Source organism: Punica granatum, chromosome 7, assembly GCF_007655135.1.
Source record: "Punica granatum isolate Tunisia-2019 chromosome 7, ASM765513v2, whole genome shotgun sequence".
NCBI classification, from domain to species: Eukaryota; Viridiplantae; Streptophyta; class Magnoliopsida; order Myrtales; family Lythraceae; genus Punica; species Punica granatum.
The window spans coordinates 3,985,010-4,005,303 of NC_045133.1; the positions used below are offsets into that span (position 1 = coordinate 3,985,010).

At 40.1% G+C, this 20,294-nt stretch overlaps 2 protein-coding genes across 2 annotated transcripts; both read left to right on the forward strand.

Moving 5' to 3' along the window:
• Window positions 1-2,308: 2,308 nt before the first annotated feature.
• Window positions 2,309-7,304, forward strand: LOC116213031 (homeobox-leucine zipper protein HDG12-like). The gene is made up of 10 exons (XM_031547833.1): window positions 2,309-3,140; window positions 3,324-3,441; window positions 3,555-3,743; window positions 3,854-4,333; window positions 4,588-4,689; window positions 4,777-4,986; window positions 5,086-5,263; window positions 5,453-5,727; window positions 5,841-5,930; window positions 6,214-7,304. The coding sequence occupies exons 1-10, from the start codon at window positions 2,890-2,892 to the stop codon at window positions 6,601-6,603; spliced, it is 2,283 nt and encodes a 760-aa protein (XP_031403693.1). The 5' UTR covers window positions 2,309-2,889; the 3' UTR covers window positions 6,604-7,304.
• A 4,198-nt stretch (window positions 7,305-11,502) lies between these two features.
• On the forward strand, window positions 11,503-13,103 carry LOC116214874 (myb-like protein K). The gene is made up of 2 exons (XM_031550358.1): window positions 11,503-12,104; window positions 12,371-13,103. Exons 1-2 carry the CDS (start codon window positions 11,537-11,539, stop codon window positions 12,970-12,972), a joined length of 1,170 nt encoding a protein of 389 aa, XP_031406218.1. The 5' UTR covers window positions 11,503-11,536; the 3' UTR covers window positions 12,973-13,103.
• Window positions 13,104-20,294: the final 7,191 nt, after the last annotated feature.

Below are 20,294 nucleotides of genomic sequence, written 5' to 3' on the forward strand. Positions count from 1 at the left end.
TGTGTTAGTGATCAATGCAGCACTATATATAGCATTATGACCTACTTAATATGCCCAACGTGAAGAACATGATTTGCTTGAAGGAATAAATATCTTTAAATTTCTTGGTTCTTTGTACATATATTTAAATGGGATCCTACCTTTGTCATATAATGTTTTCTTCTCGACATACAAATAATATTGGCTTGTATGAAAGCTCGCATTCACCGTATCATGCCCGAACCAAGTGTATATACAGGGCACATAAGGAGCCGAGGGGATGTATTATTGATACGTCAATCTATGTGCATTGCCTATCTGACCCCGACTAATTTATTTCAATATTTGTGAATTAAAAGGTAATTATTTACTTGGATCTCGATAGCTCGAACTTTTGACATTCCAAAGAAACGAATATGATGCAAAATCCATGTCATCTGTGATAGGTTCAAGGTCAGAATTTCTACTCGAAAATGTAGGGTTTGGCAATTAGTCGAGGAGCAGGTGATGAGGGTGGGGTGCGACTCACCAACCTCATAGAACAGAAGGATTCCTCCCCTCAAACGCACCCTCCTCCCCCCCACCACAAAACCAAAATTTTCCTTTACAAAAAGGGTATGAGAGGTTTGACTTTAGGATACCTCTTTGTAGCATGTGCTACAAACTGGAAGTAACCCCACCTTACCTTAGAATGGCAATGGAATTTTGCTATTTAAAAATCTTGCTAGGTTTAGAATGGCATACAATTGTGTTGATGACAGAGATGGGAGCTTATCCCTTCTCTAATATGGCTAGACTACAAATAAACCCCAACTTGAAAATACCAACAAAAAAAAAGTCCACCGAAAAAAAAGAATTACACCCAGTCTGTAGTCCGATGCAAAATTGGAGAAGCGGAAAAAATAGTCTAGAAAATCTCATTAATAAGAATTGTCAAGAATTTTTCGATTTAAAAGTGAGGCAGTAAGATATTTTCATCTTTAATTTCGATGAGGTCACGACGTATACAACTAATTCTTATAATATTATTCATAAAAAAACTAATTCTTGTATAATTCATCATAAGAAAACTAATTCTTGTTCGAGTATCGGGTTTAACACGATCATAACGTGCTTATAGTGGATTTTAAAACCTTAAGCTGTATTAAATCGCGTCCATATAAAAGCGCAATTTGCCACCAATATATATGCAAGTCATGATTCAGGTCGAGGAATGTTAGTGCATTGATATTTTATTTTTCTTTTTGGTTTGGATATTTCAAATATATATATATATATGTGTGTGTGTGTATGTGTGTGTGTGAGAGAGAGAGAGAGAGAGAGAGAGAGAAGAGACTGGAGGGGGATAAAGAGAGAGGGTGGCCTTCATTTAGAGCGGGCTCTAACAATAACCATTACTACCGGTGGCCGAGAATTGAATCCGCGGCAACCCCTTTCCTTCATAAAATTAAAAGCTCTCCACTATTGGCACTAACAACGTGGAATGGTTCAGATCATTCGATCCCACTTAAGTAGGTTTTCAGTTCGAGCACGATGAATAGAAAAGATTCACAATTAAAGGACTATCTATGCATATAATGGATTAACCTAATTCGAACTTAAATTATTTGGAGTGTCCGAAGTTATTATCACGTAACATTCCCAAGAAAAAGAAAAGAAAAAACAAGAAGAGCTCTATTGGTGCGCAGAACCTGCCGCTGAGTGCTGACTTTTCAACTCTCCTTCCCTTCCATCTGCAGTCTGCACCACAGGACCGTCCCCCCAGTCCTGCTAGAAGAAGAACCACATTATTAGTCCCTCTAATTGGCTTCAAATCTATCCCGTTGAAGATAATTAGACTATTCTGATTCTCGGCCGGTTAGCTTATATTTCGGTTAAGAAGTAGATGGCAAACTTTCGTTTCCTTGAAGTTAAATGGCGCAAAGTGCACCGATATGAAAGGTCCCATTGGTCTAACTACTAAACTGATTCCGCTTATGATATGGCTAACATCGTACTAGACCGTGCTAAATAGTGCAACTCCCCCGCAAGTGATTCTACGTAAATGATGTATGTGACGAGGACTTTGGGGTCTCGATAATTCTCATTTCAATTTCACGAAACTGTATCCGTCTCCGAACCGCTCGAAGAGGCCTCCCTAGCATAATAAGCACACGGACCTCACAATCCATTCGTGTGCTTAACCCGTACGTGCAATTTCAACCTTCAAAAAAAAAAAGATAAAAAAAAGGAGCTGTCTTTTTTTTTTTTTTCCTCCTCTGCTTTGGCTTCGAAAACAAGCACATGCTTTAAAATTGAAACGCTCCCCACTTCCTCTGCCCCTTCCCCTTCCCCTTCCCCTTCTCTCCATCTTCGCCTTCATCATCGCCATTCACCACCATCTTTCAGTTACGCTTCTTTTTCTTTTGTTCTTTCATAGACATAGCCGTAGACAGAGTGAGCTGTTAACTCTCTCTCTCTCTCTCTCTTCTTTCTCTCTCTTCTGCTATATTTGTTATAGCGGAGAGGCTTAGGGTGGGGGTTTGCTTTCTTGAAGGGTCTCCTCCTCCATCTCTCTCTCTCTCTCTCTTTCTGAAATCTCCCGGATTTCCTCTCTGATCATCCATCCTTAATTATTGCCCGCTTTCCCCATTAAATAAAAAACAAGAAGCTCAAATTCAATTCACGCACACACACACACAGAGGATTATCATTATGCTGAGCTTTTAAAGGGGAAAAAATGCACTCTTTTCTGCCTTAACTACAGCCTCCCAAAAATCATGGCTTCCCCTGATTTCCCTCTGCTTCCGTTTCATCCTCCTCACAGCTCAATGCCATGCCCCTTCTTGTAGTACTTTTACTACCCAGCCGCACTGTAGCAGCAAAAATGGTGTTTTAGAGAGAGAGAGAAATGGTTGGTCTGACAGTGTTATGGTGGAGAGCAGAGTGAGAGTGGGCGGCTACTCTGTTTTCCTGCTGCAGCGGGGTTGTCTAGTTGGTGCTGAGTGGAGGGAGGAGGGAGGGAGAGTTGGGATGGAGTACTCCGGAGGAGCAGGCGGGTCTAGTGGGGACCACCACCACGACGGCGACGGTGGCGGCGGCGGCTCCTCCTCCTCCGACCCTCTTCGCCGGAAGAAACGATACCACCGCCATACTACCCACCAGATTCAGACGCTTGAAGCGTAAGACGCAGCCAAGCGAATTACCATAATAATAATAATATCACTAATAATCCTTTTGAAAAAAAGAAAAGAAAATTTTTTGGGGAGTTCTGATTTTCCCAGAAACGCATTTTTCTTACGGAAAAATCAATCTTTTTCCCATGAAAATTTTCATTTATTTGTCTGTGATTTTGTCAAATGAAGAATGTTCAAGGAATGCCCTCACCCGGATGAGAAACAGAGGCAGCTGTTGAGCAGAGACTTGGGCTTAGCTCCAAGGCAGATCAAGTTTTGGTTCCAGAACAGAAGAACCCAAATGAAGGTAATCAAAATTTTGATTTTTTTCCCCCTTAATTTTTCAGAAATTTTTTCACCCTTTTTTACTTTGATGATGTCGTTTTTAAGGTTGTCTTCTCTGCATTGTGAAATTCTCAGGCCCAGCATGAGCGGGCTGATAACTGCGCCCTCAGGTCGGAGAACGACAGGATCCGTTGCGAGAACATAGCGATCCGGGAGGCGCTGAAGACCGTGATATGCCCGTCGTGCGGGACACAGCCCACGGCCGAGGATTCTTACTTCGATGAGCAGAAGATGAGAATGGAGAATGCCCAGTTGAAAGAAGAGGTCTCTTCAGTATTATTGTCTCGGCCTTGCTAAATGTGATTAGGACCTTATGGATTATTCACTAGTTATGAATTTTCAGGGGTTGATTCTTGGTGTGTTTGTTGTTACAGCTCGATCGGGTTTCCAGCGTTGCTGCTAAGTACATTGGGAGGCCGATTTCGCAGCTACCTCCGGTCCCACCAATGCACATTTCCTCCCTGGACCTGTCAATGGGCAGCTTCGGGGCCCAAGAGATGGTTGGTGGGCCCTCGCTCGATCTCGACCTTGATCTCCATCCGGGCAGCTCCTCGGCAGGACTGCCGGGGTTTCCCTTTCAGCCTATGGTCTTCTCGGACATGGACAAGTCCCTCATGGCAGAAATCGGAGCCAGTGCCATGGAAGAGCTTCTCAGGCTCATTGAGACGAATGAGCCCCTATGGATGAAGTCTCCGAGTGATGGGAAGGATGTACTCGACACTGAGAGCTACAGTCAGATGTTCCCTCGAGCTAATTCCCAGTTGAAGAACCCAAATATTCGGCCCGAGGCATCAAGAGATTCCCAGGTTGTGATGATGAATGCCCTTGCATTGGTCGATATGTTTATGGACCCGGTGAGTTCATTGAATTTTACTTTCTGGAAAAATTGTTCATTGCAATAAAATCACAAGGATTAATCAGTGCGGCCCTTATTATGGCTTGTCAGATAGCCTGTGGGCTAATAACCTTATTTGGTTTGGTCTTGTATGATCTTCTCGATGTTTAGGAAGGAAGGATTTCTGAAACTTTGATTAATACAAATACTCGTATAAACACATGCATATACATATATTGCTTTCAGAGTAATTATACAGATTGATGTTTTCAGGATAAATGGATGGAGCTTTTCCCGACAATAGTCTCGATTGCGAAAACCATTGAAGTGATATCATCTCCGATGCTAACCAGTCACAATGGTTCCTTGCAACTGGTAATTGACTATTTAAGTTGGAAGGGGATTATAGTTCTTTTGTTGGAGTAGATGTGTCTCATTATATGTTTGTCCCTCTCACTGCAGATGTATGAAGAGTTGCAACTTCTTTCCCCGGTATTGCCAGCCCGAGAATATTTCATCCTCCGTTACTGTCAGCAGATCAAGCAAGGCTTGTGGGCCATAGCTGATGTTTCATATGACATTTCACGGCATGACCAATTTGCCTCTCCGAGTGGATCTCGCCGGCTCCCTTCTGGGTGCCTCATCCACGACCTCCCTAATGGATACTCCAAGGTTGTCAGAGAACCCAAACTATGATATATGTATCAGAATCAATTCCAATTATGTCTTAGATCACCCTTGTACATGCCATTTGAATATTTTTTTGAATAGGTAACGTGGGTCGAACATGTGGAAGTGGAAGAGAAATTGCCGGCTCATCGGTTTTACAGGGACCTCATCTACAGTGGCTTAGCATTCGGGGCAGAGCGGTGGCTCGCCACCCTCGAGAGGATGTGCGAGAGAATTGCTTGTTTAATGGGGATGGGAAGTGCAACTCGAGATCTCGGAGGTAAACTTGAAGGAGTTTTCCCGTTTTCTTTCCTAGAGAATCTGTGGCCTTGGGGATAAATTTCTCTTCACGAGAGATGTTGGGCTATAATAGGACTTCTTAACTCCAATTCATTGAATATTCATGCAAAGATGTTCTTGGCCTCTTACTCACTGATAAGCACTTCAATGATGAACTTAATGATCCCAGTGATTCCGCCGCCTGAAGGCAAGAGAAGCATGATGAAGCTCGCCCACAGGATGGTGAGCAATTTTTGCGCTAGTATCGGGGCATCCTCTAGTAGGCAACAGAAGTGGACCACCCTCTCAAGTGCTGACGAGATGGGAGTACGAATAGCTCTTCACAGAAACACGGACGTGGGACAACCAAATGGAGTAGTTCTCAGAGCTGCAACCACGATTTGGCTCCCGATCTCCCCCCAAAGTATCTTCAATTTCTTCAAGGACGAAAGAACCCGGCCACAGGTATATAAAGTTCTCGTTGTGACGATTCTTATTTTATTTGATCTATAATCCAAAATGTTCTCTTCATCTAGGATTTTTTTCCATTTTCATCTTTTTAAATGTTCTCTCTGTAGTGGGATGTACTCTCCAATGGTAACGCGGTGCAAGAGGTTGCCCATATAGCAAATGGTTCCCATCCGGGAAACTGCATATCTGTTCTTCGGGTAAAATACTTCATCCCGGTGAAATTTCTCTCAAGAGTTTATTCCATTCAAAATGCACATGACATGTGGAATTCACTCTATGTACATGGTAGTACAGTACACACGGTCACACCTGTCCTGGAAATCAGAGAGATTGTTTTCCATTTTCCTGGAAATCCGACTTATTTTGAATTCTTGAATTCTTAATACTGTGATGAACACGGCTCATAATGACTTTGTAGTTCTTTAAACATTTGTGCACTTTTTATCATCTTCTGATTAGTGGCGCCTCTTTCTTGGGCAGGCTTTCAACACGAGCCAAAACAACATGCTAATCCTCCAGGAGAGCTGCGTAGACTCATCCGGCTGCCTAGTGGTCTACTGCCCCGTGGACCTGCCCGCAATCAACTTGGCAATGAGCGGGGAGGACACATCTTACATCCCGCTGCTCCCATCGGGTTTCGCAATTTCACCGGATGGTAGGACAGGTCCCTCAGGGGAGGGGACATCATCATCGTCCAGCTCAAGCAGGGCCTCGAGCGGGGGCGGGTCTCTGGTGACAGTGGCGTTCCAGATATTGGTGAGCAGTCTGCCGACCTCGAAGCTGAGCCTCGAGTCAGTAGACACCGTAAATCACCTCATCTCCACAACTGTCCAGCAAATAAAGGCTGCCCTGAACTGTCCTGCTTCTTAAATTCGACCCGATCCACCACTTACTGCGGCTACTACCACCACAACTACAATCCTCTGCTTCTTCTGATCCCAATTTCTGCCGAAGTTACTGCACAACTGCTTCTCTCTTTTTCACCTGCACGATCTTTAATTACACAGTCTGGGGAGGAGGCTTTCTCTCAGAGCCCGCACTGTCCTGTTGGGAAGGATTAGTTGAGGACTTCAATGCCCCTTTCATCCACAAGCAACTGAATTTACTGCCCTGGTCTCTCCCTGGTCCTGGTCCCGGTCCCTGTGCCGATGGAGTACGGCAAATCCCATTGTGGACTGATCACCCAGCCTGGAGAAATATTCCTTAAAACCGGGTTAGTTGTATAGATTGACTGCTGCTGAGATTCCAAAACACACAGCGGTAGGGTTACTATTGACTCAATCTGAATCATTACTTGTTCGCTCTTTTTGGGAGTTATTAAGGACAGGAAGTCAAGAACGCACCGTACAGGAGGTTTCCGAGCTTGGTCTAGTCTTTTTCTACCATACCACACACTACACAAATGTTATGTTTTGTGTTCATGATTCTTTTGGTTTTTGCCTTTTGTCTTCGATGAGTACTTCTGATGTTTCCATTGATGTCTGTGACCTAGCAAAGGAATTGTATGGTTCGGGTATTGACTTCTGTTACCACATGGATTCTTATATATGTCTAAATATCATTTATATGCATGTGCGTACTGATATTCATGCCCAAACGATATCGCTGCATGTCCCTTTCTCATGCTTATGCATGTGAGGACTGTACAGCGGAGATGATAGAGAACTAGGGTTTCTCTTTATGCAAGCGTCATAAGCTTAGATTTTACGGTTGGTGTGATGCTCGATGACCCTTTTTTACGAAGGCATCAGCACTCTCCAGGGTTGGGCCAACTTTTCAAATATAAATGCCGGAGACTCGGATTAAGGACACTCTCAGGACTTATACATGCGCTTATACCTACAAATACTCGAGGAAGAATTTACCGTAGGCCTCGTAGGTTGAGACCGCTGATAGCGCACTTTCTGATTTTTACCTGATGTGCGCTGCCTAATTGATTTAATATATGTCATTCAATGATTGAATGAGTTAGGAGATGGGGAGAGATCAATGTATGCCTTTAAAGTGGTGGTTTTGCCCCTGTGGAAACCTGACAAGCTAATCTGTGCTTGCTGCCCATGCGGCCATGCTGAGGCGATGAAGTTAAAGAGCAATCAGCCTTTCAAGGAAACAGTATGGGTGGGACAGTGCATAGATGTTTTTCTTGCATGCCCCAAAATCGTATACCAAATTTGGAAGCAGGAGCCACGAAACACCATGTGCCTTGTTTGTACACCTAAGGTGAGTTAAAAGATATCATCCACGTTTGGTTTGATGGAATTAATTATATAAAATTAAATTTATGTTGTTCCTGACCTAAACGGAATTTGAATTAGGTGAATTTTGAAAACTATTACTTTTTTTATATATATAATTAAATGCCATTACTTATTCAAACATCAGGCAGTTAAACCTGTTGAGATTATCCATGCACCATAGTAGATCATAGATTATGTTATAATATAGGTCCATGATGAAATTAGTTAGAAGGTTTTTTAGGGGCAGTACTTGTGTTAAGGTCCAAGTTCAATGCTAAAGGACCTACTCTCATGCTATTGAGGCGCGGTAACATTGTACGAGGCAACTTTTTCAATTCCTAGCTAGACTGAAAACTTATCCATTCCAATCGAGATCAAGATTTAGTGATCTTATAAAAATCAATAATTATCAATATAAATAACGTGACTTTGTAAATCCGGTTTGATAGCGTAACCGACATTATTTCTCTTCTACCTTAATTGAATATATGATATGCCACGCTTGATCAAAGGAATGGAAAATGGAATAGAATTGTTATCCACATATATCGAAATGAATGTATCTTGTAAAGTAAATCCGATGATTACAGTTCTCCTGCCAAAACTTTATTGGTCTACAATACATGGGGTTGAAGATGTATGTATGGTAAAAACTTTATTGGTCTTCAATACATAGGTTTGAAGGTGTATGTATGGTACATATAAGTAAATTACTTGCAATTTTTCAAGCGAATTACATAACCCTAAGTAATTAACTTACTTTTTACATGATTTACTTGAGTTATAAGTAACTTAATTGAAAATTTTTAAGTAAATACATATATATACCATACATGCATTTCAGATCTGTCTATCATAGAATTTTCCCAATTTCGGACTTAATAATTTCTACTTCAATTGTATTAAAAACTTGGGCAGAGGCGTACAAATGCTATACAGTAATAATCCCTGGAGACATTAAAAGGAGTTGGTTGAATAATCAAAATCCCAATAAATGATCGAAAGAATTAAGTCTGCGAGGCAATAAAATTTGTATTGGTTAGACGTGCATTTGAGTCATGAAATTAAAATTCAGATGGGTCTAAATTCAGGCCAGTTAAAGCAGATGGTGAGCTTGGCCGTGAAATTAACTACAGCTACATGGGTGAGAGAGTTTTTTCCTCTTTCTCCTAAGACAGTGCATCAATCCTTCTACATTGGAAACTATTTATGGCCATTTAATTTGATCCATCTAGCTTTAATTACCAGGTGAAAATGAACAAAATAATCCGAGAAAGGGAGTGCAATGCAGTGACATATCCTTACTTATTAATCAAGAGGTTATATGTTCGATTTTTGTTGTGAACTACCTGAGTTTCTTTATTAAATATTTAAGATTTTTATTTTATTATATTAAAACCATATATGGACCTTATTGGTGATAAAAAAAATTCAAAAAGCAGCCGTGTTGAAACCTTTTCTTAAAAAAAATAAAAAGTGCTTGGACATGATTGTTATGACGAGGGATTTTCCAAAAAAAAAAAGAAAGAAAAAGAGATTAATGGATTTCGAGCATTTGATTTGCAGTAAATAATTCGATGATGAGTTAGAACTGATTTTATCTGCTTGAGATGGCTCGAGAGGAAATTCATTAATCTGAATCGAATGAAGTCTGAAAAATCTTCTTTTATTTTTGGGTAAATGATGAAAAATCATGTTCACTATTCAAAAAATGGAAGGATGCACAGTATAATAGTATATACAAATGAAATATATATTTTATCAGCTTAGTTGCTGAATATCGATGCATTGACTTGAAGCGGTCCACGTCGTTTTAGATAAACTCAATTCTTCTCAATGTGCTGAAAGGCACTGATTAATTATCTATTATCTTGAGATGGTTGGAGTGCTTAAATAAAATTTCGGATTCGAGTATTATATGAATAGAAAAAATATATGAAAATCTATGATGGAAAAGATATATTGCTTAATGGATCGATCTTGTTCTAATTAGATTAGTTGGAATAATTTGAACTTCCGACTGGTCAGTGTGCAAACAAAAAAAAATCTGGGCAAATAATTTCATATTGGCAAACTATTAATATATAGACTGCACCTTTACCCAACTTTTTACTCCAAACGAGACACATAAGCGGATATTATTTGGTGAAAACTTTGTCCACGGACGTTCACCAAAAAAAAATTTCACCCAAAAGAACCGCGATTTTCTAGGATAGAATTTGGGACGGTTGGTTCTTTCCCAAATCCAAACCCTTTAGATGGTCCGTCTACAAACTTTTCCCCAACCCGTTAAGAATTTGCAGGAAAAATTTCGAATCCTTTCCACTAAATTAACGGATTTTCACTGGGAACTCCTCTTTACCATTAATGCACTCATATTCATTATAAAAGAGCACGAACAAAAAAGTGACGGGGGGATAGGGTGATAGCTCAAGAAGATTGGTGCTTGACTGGTCAGGAGAGGCCGTAATAGAAGGGTAACGGTAAGGGTGATGCAGGAATGTGGAGAGGACAAATGAATAAAAAGTGAGGCAAAGAGAACAAAGAAAACAACAATGAAGGTGATGATGGATGCTTGAATCCTTCATTGAATGGTATTTTAGTAATTTCATACTTAACTGGTTTGTGATGGGATTTGATGCCAAATGCCAGACCCCTCCTAAATCCTATAGGGTTTTAATGAAAAATCCCTAAATTCTCCTCATGATCCAGGGCAAAACTCTTTTATTATCCATTAGATTCCGGACATGGTAAAAACCCATTTACAGAAACCCACGAATATCCCTGCAAAAGAACTTTGTACACAGACTTGAATCAAAGTCCCGTAACTGTGGAAAAGAAAAAAAAAAAAAAAAAAAAAGCTCACTGCGCATGCGTAACGACATATTATTCCTTTCAAAATCATAAGAACTATAAACATTTTATATTGATATTCCATTTCACTTTAAAAATTAATCCTGACCGGTACAGTTTTTGCATTCAGATCACTTTTTACATATATACAATTTGACGTGAATATATATAAGTGATTTGTACGAATAGTTTATGTGATGCATTGAACTCGGAAGTAGCAGGGCACGTAGTGATAATGCATGCTGGACTTTCCAGCCTCGACTTGACTATCATATGGCCCCAACTCGAGCTCGAGCCAAAAGAATCTGATACTCAACACACTGAGCTCTATCGAGCTCGAATTCTGCATGAGTCGGTTGAGCTCGAACCTGACACATGCTCGATCTCGGCTACGTATAATTGCTCCGGACAGCCTAGCCATCAAGGCCAGATATATATGGGCTCACGTGCACCCGGATGCATGCATGAAACAAGGCCACGGTTTTTAGAGGCCGATCCAGGGCTGACCTGTCATAGAAACCGGAGCCCAACTCGCAGAAACGAATAACGCGGAAAGGCGTTGACTCAGCTACTCCGCCAAAGTCAACGCCCTCCATTTACCCAAAAAGTCAACGTCCTCTCCCTCTCTCTCCCCTCTTCCTTCTTCTTCTCCTCCATCATCGATCTTCAAAGTCTGAACTCATTCACAGAGAGAGAGAGAGAGAGAGAGAGAGATGGGGAAGCTCAGCCACGAGCCGTACATCCACCACTTCAGCCACCCGCACCCCCTCGAGCTCACCAACGTCGCTCAATCTCAGTCCATGAACCTCAGCATCACCATCTGCTCCTGCTGCACACTCCGCTCCGACGGTGGCTACATGTACACTTGCCGGACCTGCAGTGTCGGCGGCGGCAGTGGGTTCGCCCTCCACTTGGCGTGTGCCCAGATGCCAGCCCTAATAACCCACCCTTCCCACCCCAAGCACCCCCTGTCCCTCCTCCCAGCCACGCCCTACCACGGTGGCTCTTCCTTTAACTGCGACGCCTGCAGCTGCCCCGGCACAGCCTTCTGCTACCACTGCCCTGACTGCGACTTCGACCTCCACCCCACATGTGCCTCCAAGCCACTCTCCACAGCCCACCCTCGTCACCACCACCAGCTCAGCCTAGAGTTCTTCCCACCTTACAGCATCAGGGCTTTCTCGTGCGATGTGTGCGGTGGCACTGGCAAGAACCACTGGCTCTACCGATGCACTTCATGTGAGTTCGATGCCCACTTGGAGTGCGCCACCTCCACAGCTGGTATGTATAACATTATATATACGTGGTCTCACTGAGAAAAATTAATATATATATATATATATACTTAACATGCAGGCTAGTATATATCATAAAGTGTATATTGAGCGATCATTTTTCCTTATAATTCTACTTTTCTAGATCAATGAATTATAATGATCGGTATATATATATGTATGGCTACTATGATGAACCGGTATCGTGACATGCAGTCCATATACACTCGATCAGTTGATATAATATGTGATTTTGCTCGTTCAAACATATAGGTGGCCGGCCAATTGGACAGGCTCCAGCGCCTTTGCTGCAGCAACAACCCCAACCTCAGCCACAGCCACGGCCTGCCCTACAGCACTATCCCTCATATCCCGGCTCTTATAATAACAACAACGTTGTACAGCCTCCTCAGCCTCAGCCCCAACAATACCAAGTCCAGCACCAGAACTCGGCCCCGGGGAACCTGCAAAACTATCAATATCAGCCCCAGCAGATTACCACAAGCCCCTACTATAACATCCCGCCGGCAAGTGGCCCCACGATCATGGCACCAGCCCAGCAGATATACCGGCAGCCGCAGCCACAGCCACAGCCAGCTGGTGCTGGCTCAGGTGGCCAGCAGGGGAACAACAACGACTTAACAAACATGATGGCCCAGAGCTTCCTTGATGCTGCCGCCCAGCAGGCTGGGCAGACCCTCGTGCAGAACTTGATGGGTGGTGGTGATAATAATGGTGGCACCGGCAATGATGGTGGTGGGAATGACTGTGGAGGTGGCGGCGGTGATGACCCTTCGGGGGGCTCGTCTGTGTTAGGGAACGTCCTTGGTGCTGTGTTCGGTGGCGGTGGTGGAAGCGGAGGTTCAGATGATTGACGAGATTGATGCATGGTTTTCTATCAACGCTTTTATCTCCGATGTTATGATCGTTAAAATTTGGTCACGTTGGAATGACAGTCAAATGTGAATTTCTTCTTTTGGGATAATTTGAAGTTATCTTATTTTTACTATTGTTGTTTGTTTTTTTTTCCTTGGATTTTTACTGTTCTTTTTTTTTCGGTGTGAACCTTGGTATTCAAAAGTCCAATTAAGGCCTAGTTAATTCACTACGGAATAAAACTCTTCCAGCATGGATTTTCTGCATTCACAAGGACTCGAACTCGAGACAAGTGTCGAAATGCTTGAACCAACCCATGTTGGTACTATTGTTCTTTTAACCTGGAGAATATATATATGCCTATAAATGTTTCATCAAGACATAAACTACATGAACACATTTCGGGAGCCCATGTGAGGTTTTCTCGACTTTGATTTAATATTATTTGCTTTAATAGAACCTCAAATTGCTCAATATATGAGAGTTCCTAATTAAGTATGATATATTTGTATTAAGATATTAATTTCCTACCTAAAAAGATATTAAAATTTCCTTTGAATATTTAATTAATGTGCTGTCCATTTTCTTTTAGCAATTTCCTTTCGGGTACAACGTAGCCTCATAGAATATTGGAGAAGGGAAAACTTATCGGTACATGAAATGTCATGACCGATAAAAATTGAATCGATAAGGGGGCACAAAAAAAAAACAGAGAAAAAAAAAAGAATCGATAATCTCTTGCTTCTCGGATACTATACCTTTTTCATGTTTATTTTAGTTTTGTTTTTTAACCTTTGGTAGGCGATAAAGATTTATTATTAAAATATTGTTAAGCCAGCATGAGTTAATCCCAAGTAATTCAATGCATGTCATATGTAATATCTTGGATTCGGGCCTTATAAACAATAAAAAATTTACAATTAGAAGAATCTTAATAGACTAACTTAGCTAACCCGTTCGCATATCAGGTGGCACACAGTAAAAAAAAATAGAAAACAATAAAAATTCCATTGACTTGTTTTCCTTAAGTGTAAAACCTTTTGATTTTGTTTTGTTTCTTCGTGAAATATAAATAAGAGAAAAGTCTAACATGACTCTGTGTTAAATAACATATAATCATCTCGTCCGTTCATCCACAGGCCCATGAGGACTTACGCGTGACGGATGGTCATGATTTCGATGTCACATTACACCGGGTCATGTTAGGTTTTTATATAAATAAGTCAACTGTACAGTGCATGATGTGACATCTCATTCATGCCTGTAGGTTTTGAATTTTTGAACGTTTTCAAAAATGAAGAAGCGTTACCCAAAAGGTCAACTGTGCACATACTATATGTATATATATGCGTGTCTATACACATATATAGTATGTGAACCGTATATATTATATACTATTATATAAAAATTGAGATCTGCCGCTCCTTCTCATTTTGCTCTTCCAAAAATATCCTTAGTATGCATTTTTCAAATTACAAGAGCTATTAAATTAAGAATAAAATAGTAAATTTAAAAGTAACTATTTACCCACTAACAACACCATCATCTGAGAAAGTGGGTGTAGTGCAGGCTAACACTCTCACTCTCACCTGGTAACCTAGATGTTTCGGATTCGATTCTCATCAGTGAGATTACTCGTATGCCTTTATTTATATTTCATTTCCATTTCTTTATACTAGATCATGAACCTCCTATTGTAACCGAAAAAAAACAACACCATCCTCTCTCTAATTCCTCTCAAATCTCTTTCCAAATCAACTTAAATTCTTTCTCCATTTCCACTTCCCCACTTCTCCTCTTATGTTCCAACTTTTAAGTGAATCCGTACTTTTCAATTTTTTTTGATCTTATATAATAAACTTTCAAAAAGGAAAAAGAAAAATGATACTACGAGATGACTTATCAACTTTACTCCGTCGATATCTGTACATTATCTAGAAGAAAATTTTTTATTTATCTATTATCTATGTTATGTCATTCCCGTAGGTAGCATAGGCCAGTCTCTAATGTGTCCACACATATATATATTTATATATATGTAATCAACGTCAATAGTGACTTTCGAATTTCAATACAATGGATCGAATATGTCTGGAGAAAAAAGAAGGTCATTTAATTTGAAAAGATGATGTATGGACGAGCTGGCTCTTGATATGAATATAAGCCCAAAGGAGTCTCTTACAATCCCCGATGGCAACTTTAGGGTGTTAATTAATATATGAATTCTTCGGACTACCAAATGATTCTGCTTAATATACAACGACCAAATCTATCCTTATCTTTTTAATAAAACGACGACTCCCGCCAACTTAACCTCGACCATATGTATGTTTTTCTTATAGCCCAGGCCCTGGATTGCTCAAAGCTAGGTGTTTCTTATCGGTATAATTAATGGAGTAAATTGATGCTTCAAACTTACATGGTTTTGACTTAAAATATTAACATCATATCTTTTGGATGGTGTTTGCCCTTCATTGAGCACTCCCGAACTTTTCTTTTTTTCCCTGGAAAAAGCCAGGCTGAGTTCCACCCTTCTTTTCCGAATTAAGCTACCAGAATATCGTTAAAGTCGTGCAGAACCAACCAGGGTCCGAATGAAGTAGATCGATATCACAAAGGAATCTCCAGAGATCACAGTGACGCGATTCCTGCGCATGCCGGTAAACTGCAGTAGGCAGTCACTTCTTTCTTCCCTGAGTCACTCTCATGTGCAAAGCTTGCTCATGATGATTCACGACTTCCATGTTAAGTTTAATTGAGGTTCCACCATACCCAGATGCCATCCAAGAATCATTGCGCCTTTGTTGTTTGATTATGAGTTTTTGCAACCTTATCAATTTACCTGCTATTATTTTTATAATCGGAGAATTTTCTTAGGGTTAAATTATTGGTTTTAGTTCATTTATGTATAATATTGTTTTTTATTCTCAAAATAATACATTTATCAGCATGAATAATAATTTTATTGATGTCATAAGTCTTCTTAATTGAAAATAAAATTTTAATCAAACAAAATATAATAATTTATAATTTATAATTCATACAAGTAAAGTAGAATTGGTACATTAATTATGCATTGATTAGCCTTTTTTATTTTTTTTAGGTAGATTAGGGGGCAGAGCCCTTTTTCTTATTTATTATTAGCCCTCCTACATGAGCGAAGTGCATGCTGCTTTGTTTTCTTCTCTGTCAAAATTAGCTTGCAAATTGTTTCTACAACCCCACGGAATAATCAAAACGAAATTTTACCTTAAATAATAGCATAAGAATAAGATTTAAGATAAGATACAAAAGGTATAATATTAAATAAAATGTATGTAATATGTAATAATTTAATTAAATATTTGAAATAACTCCACTCCAATAATCATAATATTAAAAAAAATTATGGCCCCAATAGTAGGTTTTATAAATTACTAAATTTAAAAAGTAAATATAGTCCTAGCTATTTGAACTGGAATTAGGGATGGCAATTTGTACCCTCCCTGCGTTGTACCTGCTCTAGCCCGGCCTATTGGGGGCAAGTATTACAAAGCGTGCATGGCAAAAAATGTGGTTTCCTTGCAAGGACTAGGTCGGGCATGGATTTAGTGCGTGACTTGGCTCGACCCGACCTGCTGTGCAAATATTTTTTTCATATAATTTGAGAAAAGTCATTCTGACATAACATACAAATTTGGTCTTGAAAGATACCTTGTTATTGATATTCGTCCTTGAAAATTTTTTGTTATACAAATTAGTCTCGCCGTTTAAAATATTAGGACATGTTAGCCTATCCGCCTCATTCCATCTCCTCCCTGATAAGAATAGCTGATATGGTCAGTTAGGCTCTGAGTTGGCCGGTTAAATTCCATGTCAATATGAAATCCTTCAAAACAACGTCTTTTTTCTAAGGACTATTCTTCTAAACTTAAAAGATAATAATTTTTTTTTTCGAATGACAGAGACGGGCGATCTGTCCCCTCCTTCTCTATCTCTTACATGGCATTTGGTTCACAGGAATGGAATAGAGAATGATTAGAATTAACAAATAATAGAATTTGATGGGGAGTAAAATTGAAATTCTGAAAAAAATTTGTTGGATTGGTTGAAAAGAATAACAAATTTAAAAATCAAAATTTAAAATTGAAATAATGTAAAGTAAAAAAAAAAGGACTCTGTTCATCTCCTTCCTCAAGAAGAAGACGAATAGTAACGTAGCGCTGCCATGGAGGGAAAGCTCCATCATGTGTAAACTCGAAACTCCTCTGCACTCAACCATGCTGCCATGCACATATTTATACATAAAACTTCACAGATCTGAGATCATGTGAGTCTCTTCCCGAACCCAGATCAATGTTGGTAAAGAAGCAGGGAGGGAGAGACCCTGGCTCCCGAAGTAAAATAGTCTCCATTCTACTCTTTCTGACCCCTTTTCGCTTGCTTCGAGTATCCACCTGGAGTGCGGTGGCTAATGGGAATTTTGGTATACATTGGAATCTGAATCTGTCATTTTGAGTCGCAGATTAAGTCAATTGGACGAAACCCTAGTCAAAATTATAATTTGACATATTAATCGATCAAAAAAGTTGTTGCTCAAAATAAAATTACCCGCACACTTGCCTGTAGAAAATCTCAATATGCTAATTTCTCCAAGGAATTGCATGATTTATTATGCCAGTTCACTGGCAAATTCGTCCCTAATTTAGTCGAGTTACATCAAGTTCATCAATCGGATCCTTTATCACATCAATTTAGTCCCCGAGTTGACAAGTTACATCAATCGGATCCTTTATCACATCAATTTAGTCGTTTGTAACATCAATTTGGTCTTTTGTGACATCAATATGGTCCCTTATAATGTCAGTTTGGTCCCTGCCGTCATTCAAACCGTTTGTGCTTGACGAAAAATTACGTTTACATCAATTTGGTCCTTTTACGCTTACCCATTTCTTTCTCTCACTCTCATCTCTCTCTCTTGACTCTCTCCCCTCTCTCTCAGCTCTCTCTCTTACCTCTTTCCCCTTATCTCTCTCTCCTCTCCTTCTCATCTCTCTCCGAACTTTCTCCTCTCACTCTCTCATCTCACTTTCTACTCTCTCTCGTCTTTTTCATCTCTCTATGCTCCTTCTCTCTCCTCTCTGATCTCTCTCTCACCTCTCTCCCTTATATCGACTCTATCTTTCTTTCCTCTATATGGACTCTCGACTCTCTCTCTTCTCTCTTTTCTCTCTCTCTTCTCTCCTCTCGGCTCTCTTTCCTCTATCTCCCCATTCTCCCATCTCTCTCATCTATTTCTCTCTCTCCCTGAGAGAGGAGAGAGAGAGAGGATAGAAATGACAGTGAGGAGAGAGAGATGAAACAGAGTCGAAAGAGAGAGTAGATAGTCGAGAGAGAGTGGAGAAAGTGTCAAGAGAGTTGATAAAGAGAGAGGGGAGAAAGTCCATAGAGATATGAGAGAGAAAGGATAGAGAGAGGAGAGAGAGGGGAGAGAGTCGAGAGAGTCCAAAGAGAGAAGAGAGAGATAGGAGAAAGAGAGAAAAATAAGGAAATAAATGGGACATAGTTGGGCGAGAGAGGAGAGAGAGTCGAGAGATAGGGGAGGGGTCAAGAGATTCGAGAGAAGATAGATATGAAAGAGGATATATAGATGAGAAAGAGGAAAGAGAGATAGGGGAGAGAAGAGAGAGATGAGAGAGGAAGAGGAAAGAGAGTCGAAAGAGGGTTGAGAGACTCAATAGAGGAGAGAGAGAGGGGATAGTCTCGAGAGGGTCAAGAGAGAGAGAAATGAGAGAGAGAGGTGGAGGGAGTCAAGAGTCTAGAGAGTTCAGAGAGAGAAGAGAGATATAAAAGAGGAGAGAGATGAGAGAGAGTCAAGAGAGTAGAGAGATAGGAGATAGATATAAAAGAGAAAAGAGAGAGTCGAGAGACAAAAAGAGGAGAGAGAGAAGAGGGAGATGAGACATGAAGAGTAGAAAGAGTCGAGAGAGATGAGAGAGGAAAGAGAGAGGAGAGAGAAAGAGTGATGAGAGAGGGATGATAGACCTTTTTGATGTTACAAAAAGGGGTGAAAGGACCTTTTTTGACGATCAACATATTTCAACATAATTAAATCATTAACGGCATTATAATGGAAATAACGAGGAAACTGATGTTACGAGGGACGAAATTGATGTTACAAAGCATTAAATTGATGTTATAAATGATTAAATTGATGTGATAAAGGACCCGACTGATGTAATTTGTCGACTTAAGACTAAATTAATGTAAAATTCCTTTCAATGATGGACTTGATGTAATTCAACTAAGTCAGGGACGGATTTGCCAGTTAACTCTTTATTATGCAGATATACATCAATTGTATTTATAAAGTTCTAAGACTAGGAAAATTGTGAATAAAATTTGCATAAAAGATATATAAATAGAACTATAAGACATATAATTAAGCATATTTAAAATATATGAATAAGCATTGATAAAATCATTATAGTTTTAGTAATTATGAATTGTAATAACTTACATAAAAATTCTTTCAAAGCGCGGGTCTCATTTAATCTCACGGAATCGGGAAGACATTTACAAAGGGTAGAAAGTTTGGGTGGAACCTTTTCGAATGTTACAGTTTGGTACATAACCTTTCTTCGTAGCAATTGAGTACAAAATATTCCTAAATATTGCAATCAACAACTACATTCCGTTAGTTAGAAACTGATGCCGTTGATATTTTTTGAGTGGCATCCGACATGGCAAAAATGATACTATAAAATCTCATTTTTAATAAACTAAACCAAAATAAAATAAAAATAAAAATCTCTCTCCCCTCTTTTTCTTCTCACTCGTCTGTCTCTTCTTTCTCTCACGTCTTTTTGTCCCGTCTCTCTCTTACTTCCTCCGGCAGAATATGTTCCCGATCTCATCTTAATCAAATCTCTGCTCCATTGATTCCCCCTTCTTCCTCTTCAATCCAACCCAACCCCCGTCCTTCAACCCTGGTCGGCGCCGCCCCTCTCCTTCGACCCTCGTCGGACCCTCTTCCTCTTCTCCCTCTTTCGTTTAATTTTGACAAAGCAACAAGTAATTTCTTTTTGTTTTTCTGGCCATAGCAGCAACCAACAAGCAATTAACTTGAATAAATTTTAATTATTATGAAATAAATAATGAAATTAGAAAAAAAACAAGTTATTAGAAAAAGGGTGGGGGCCCAACAACCCCTACCCCTCGACAGAGCTTGTCGGCAGGTTCTGAGCCCTCCGACCAGGTCAGACGGAGGTTGGGGTCGCCAGTGGGAACGCCTCCACCTGACCCAACCCAGATCTCCAGGCTTGTGTTTGGTTTTTTAATT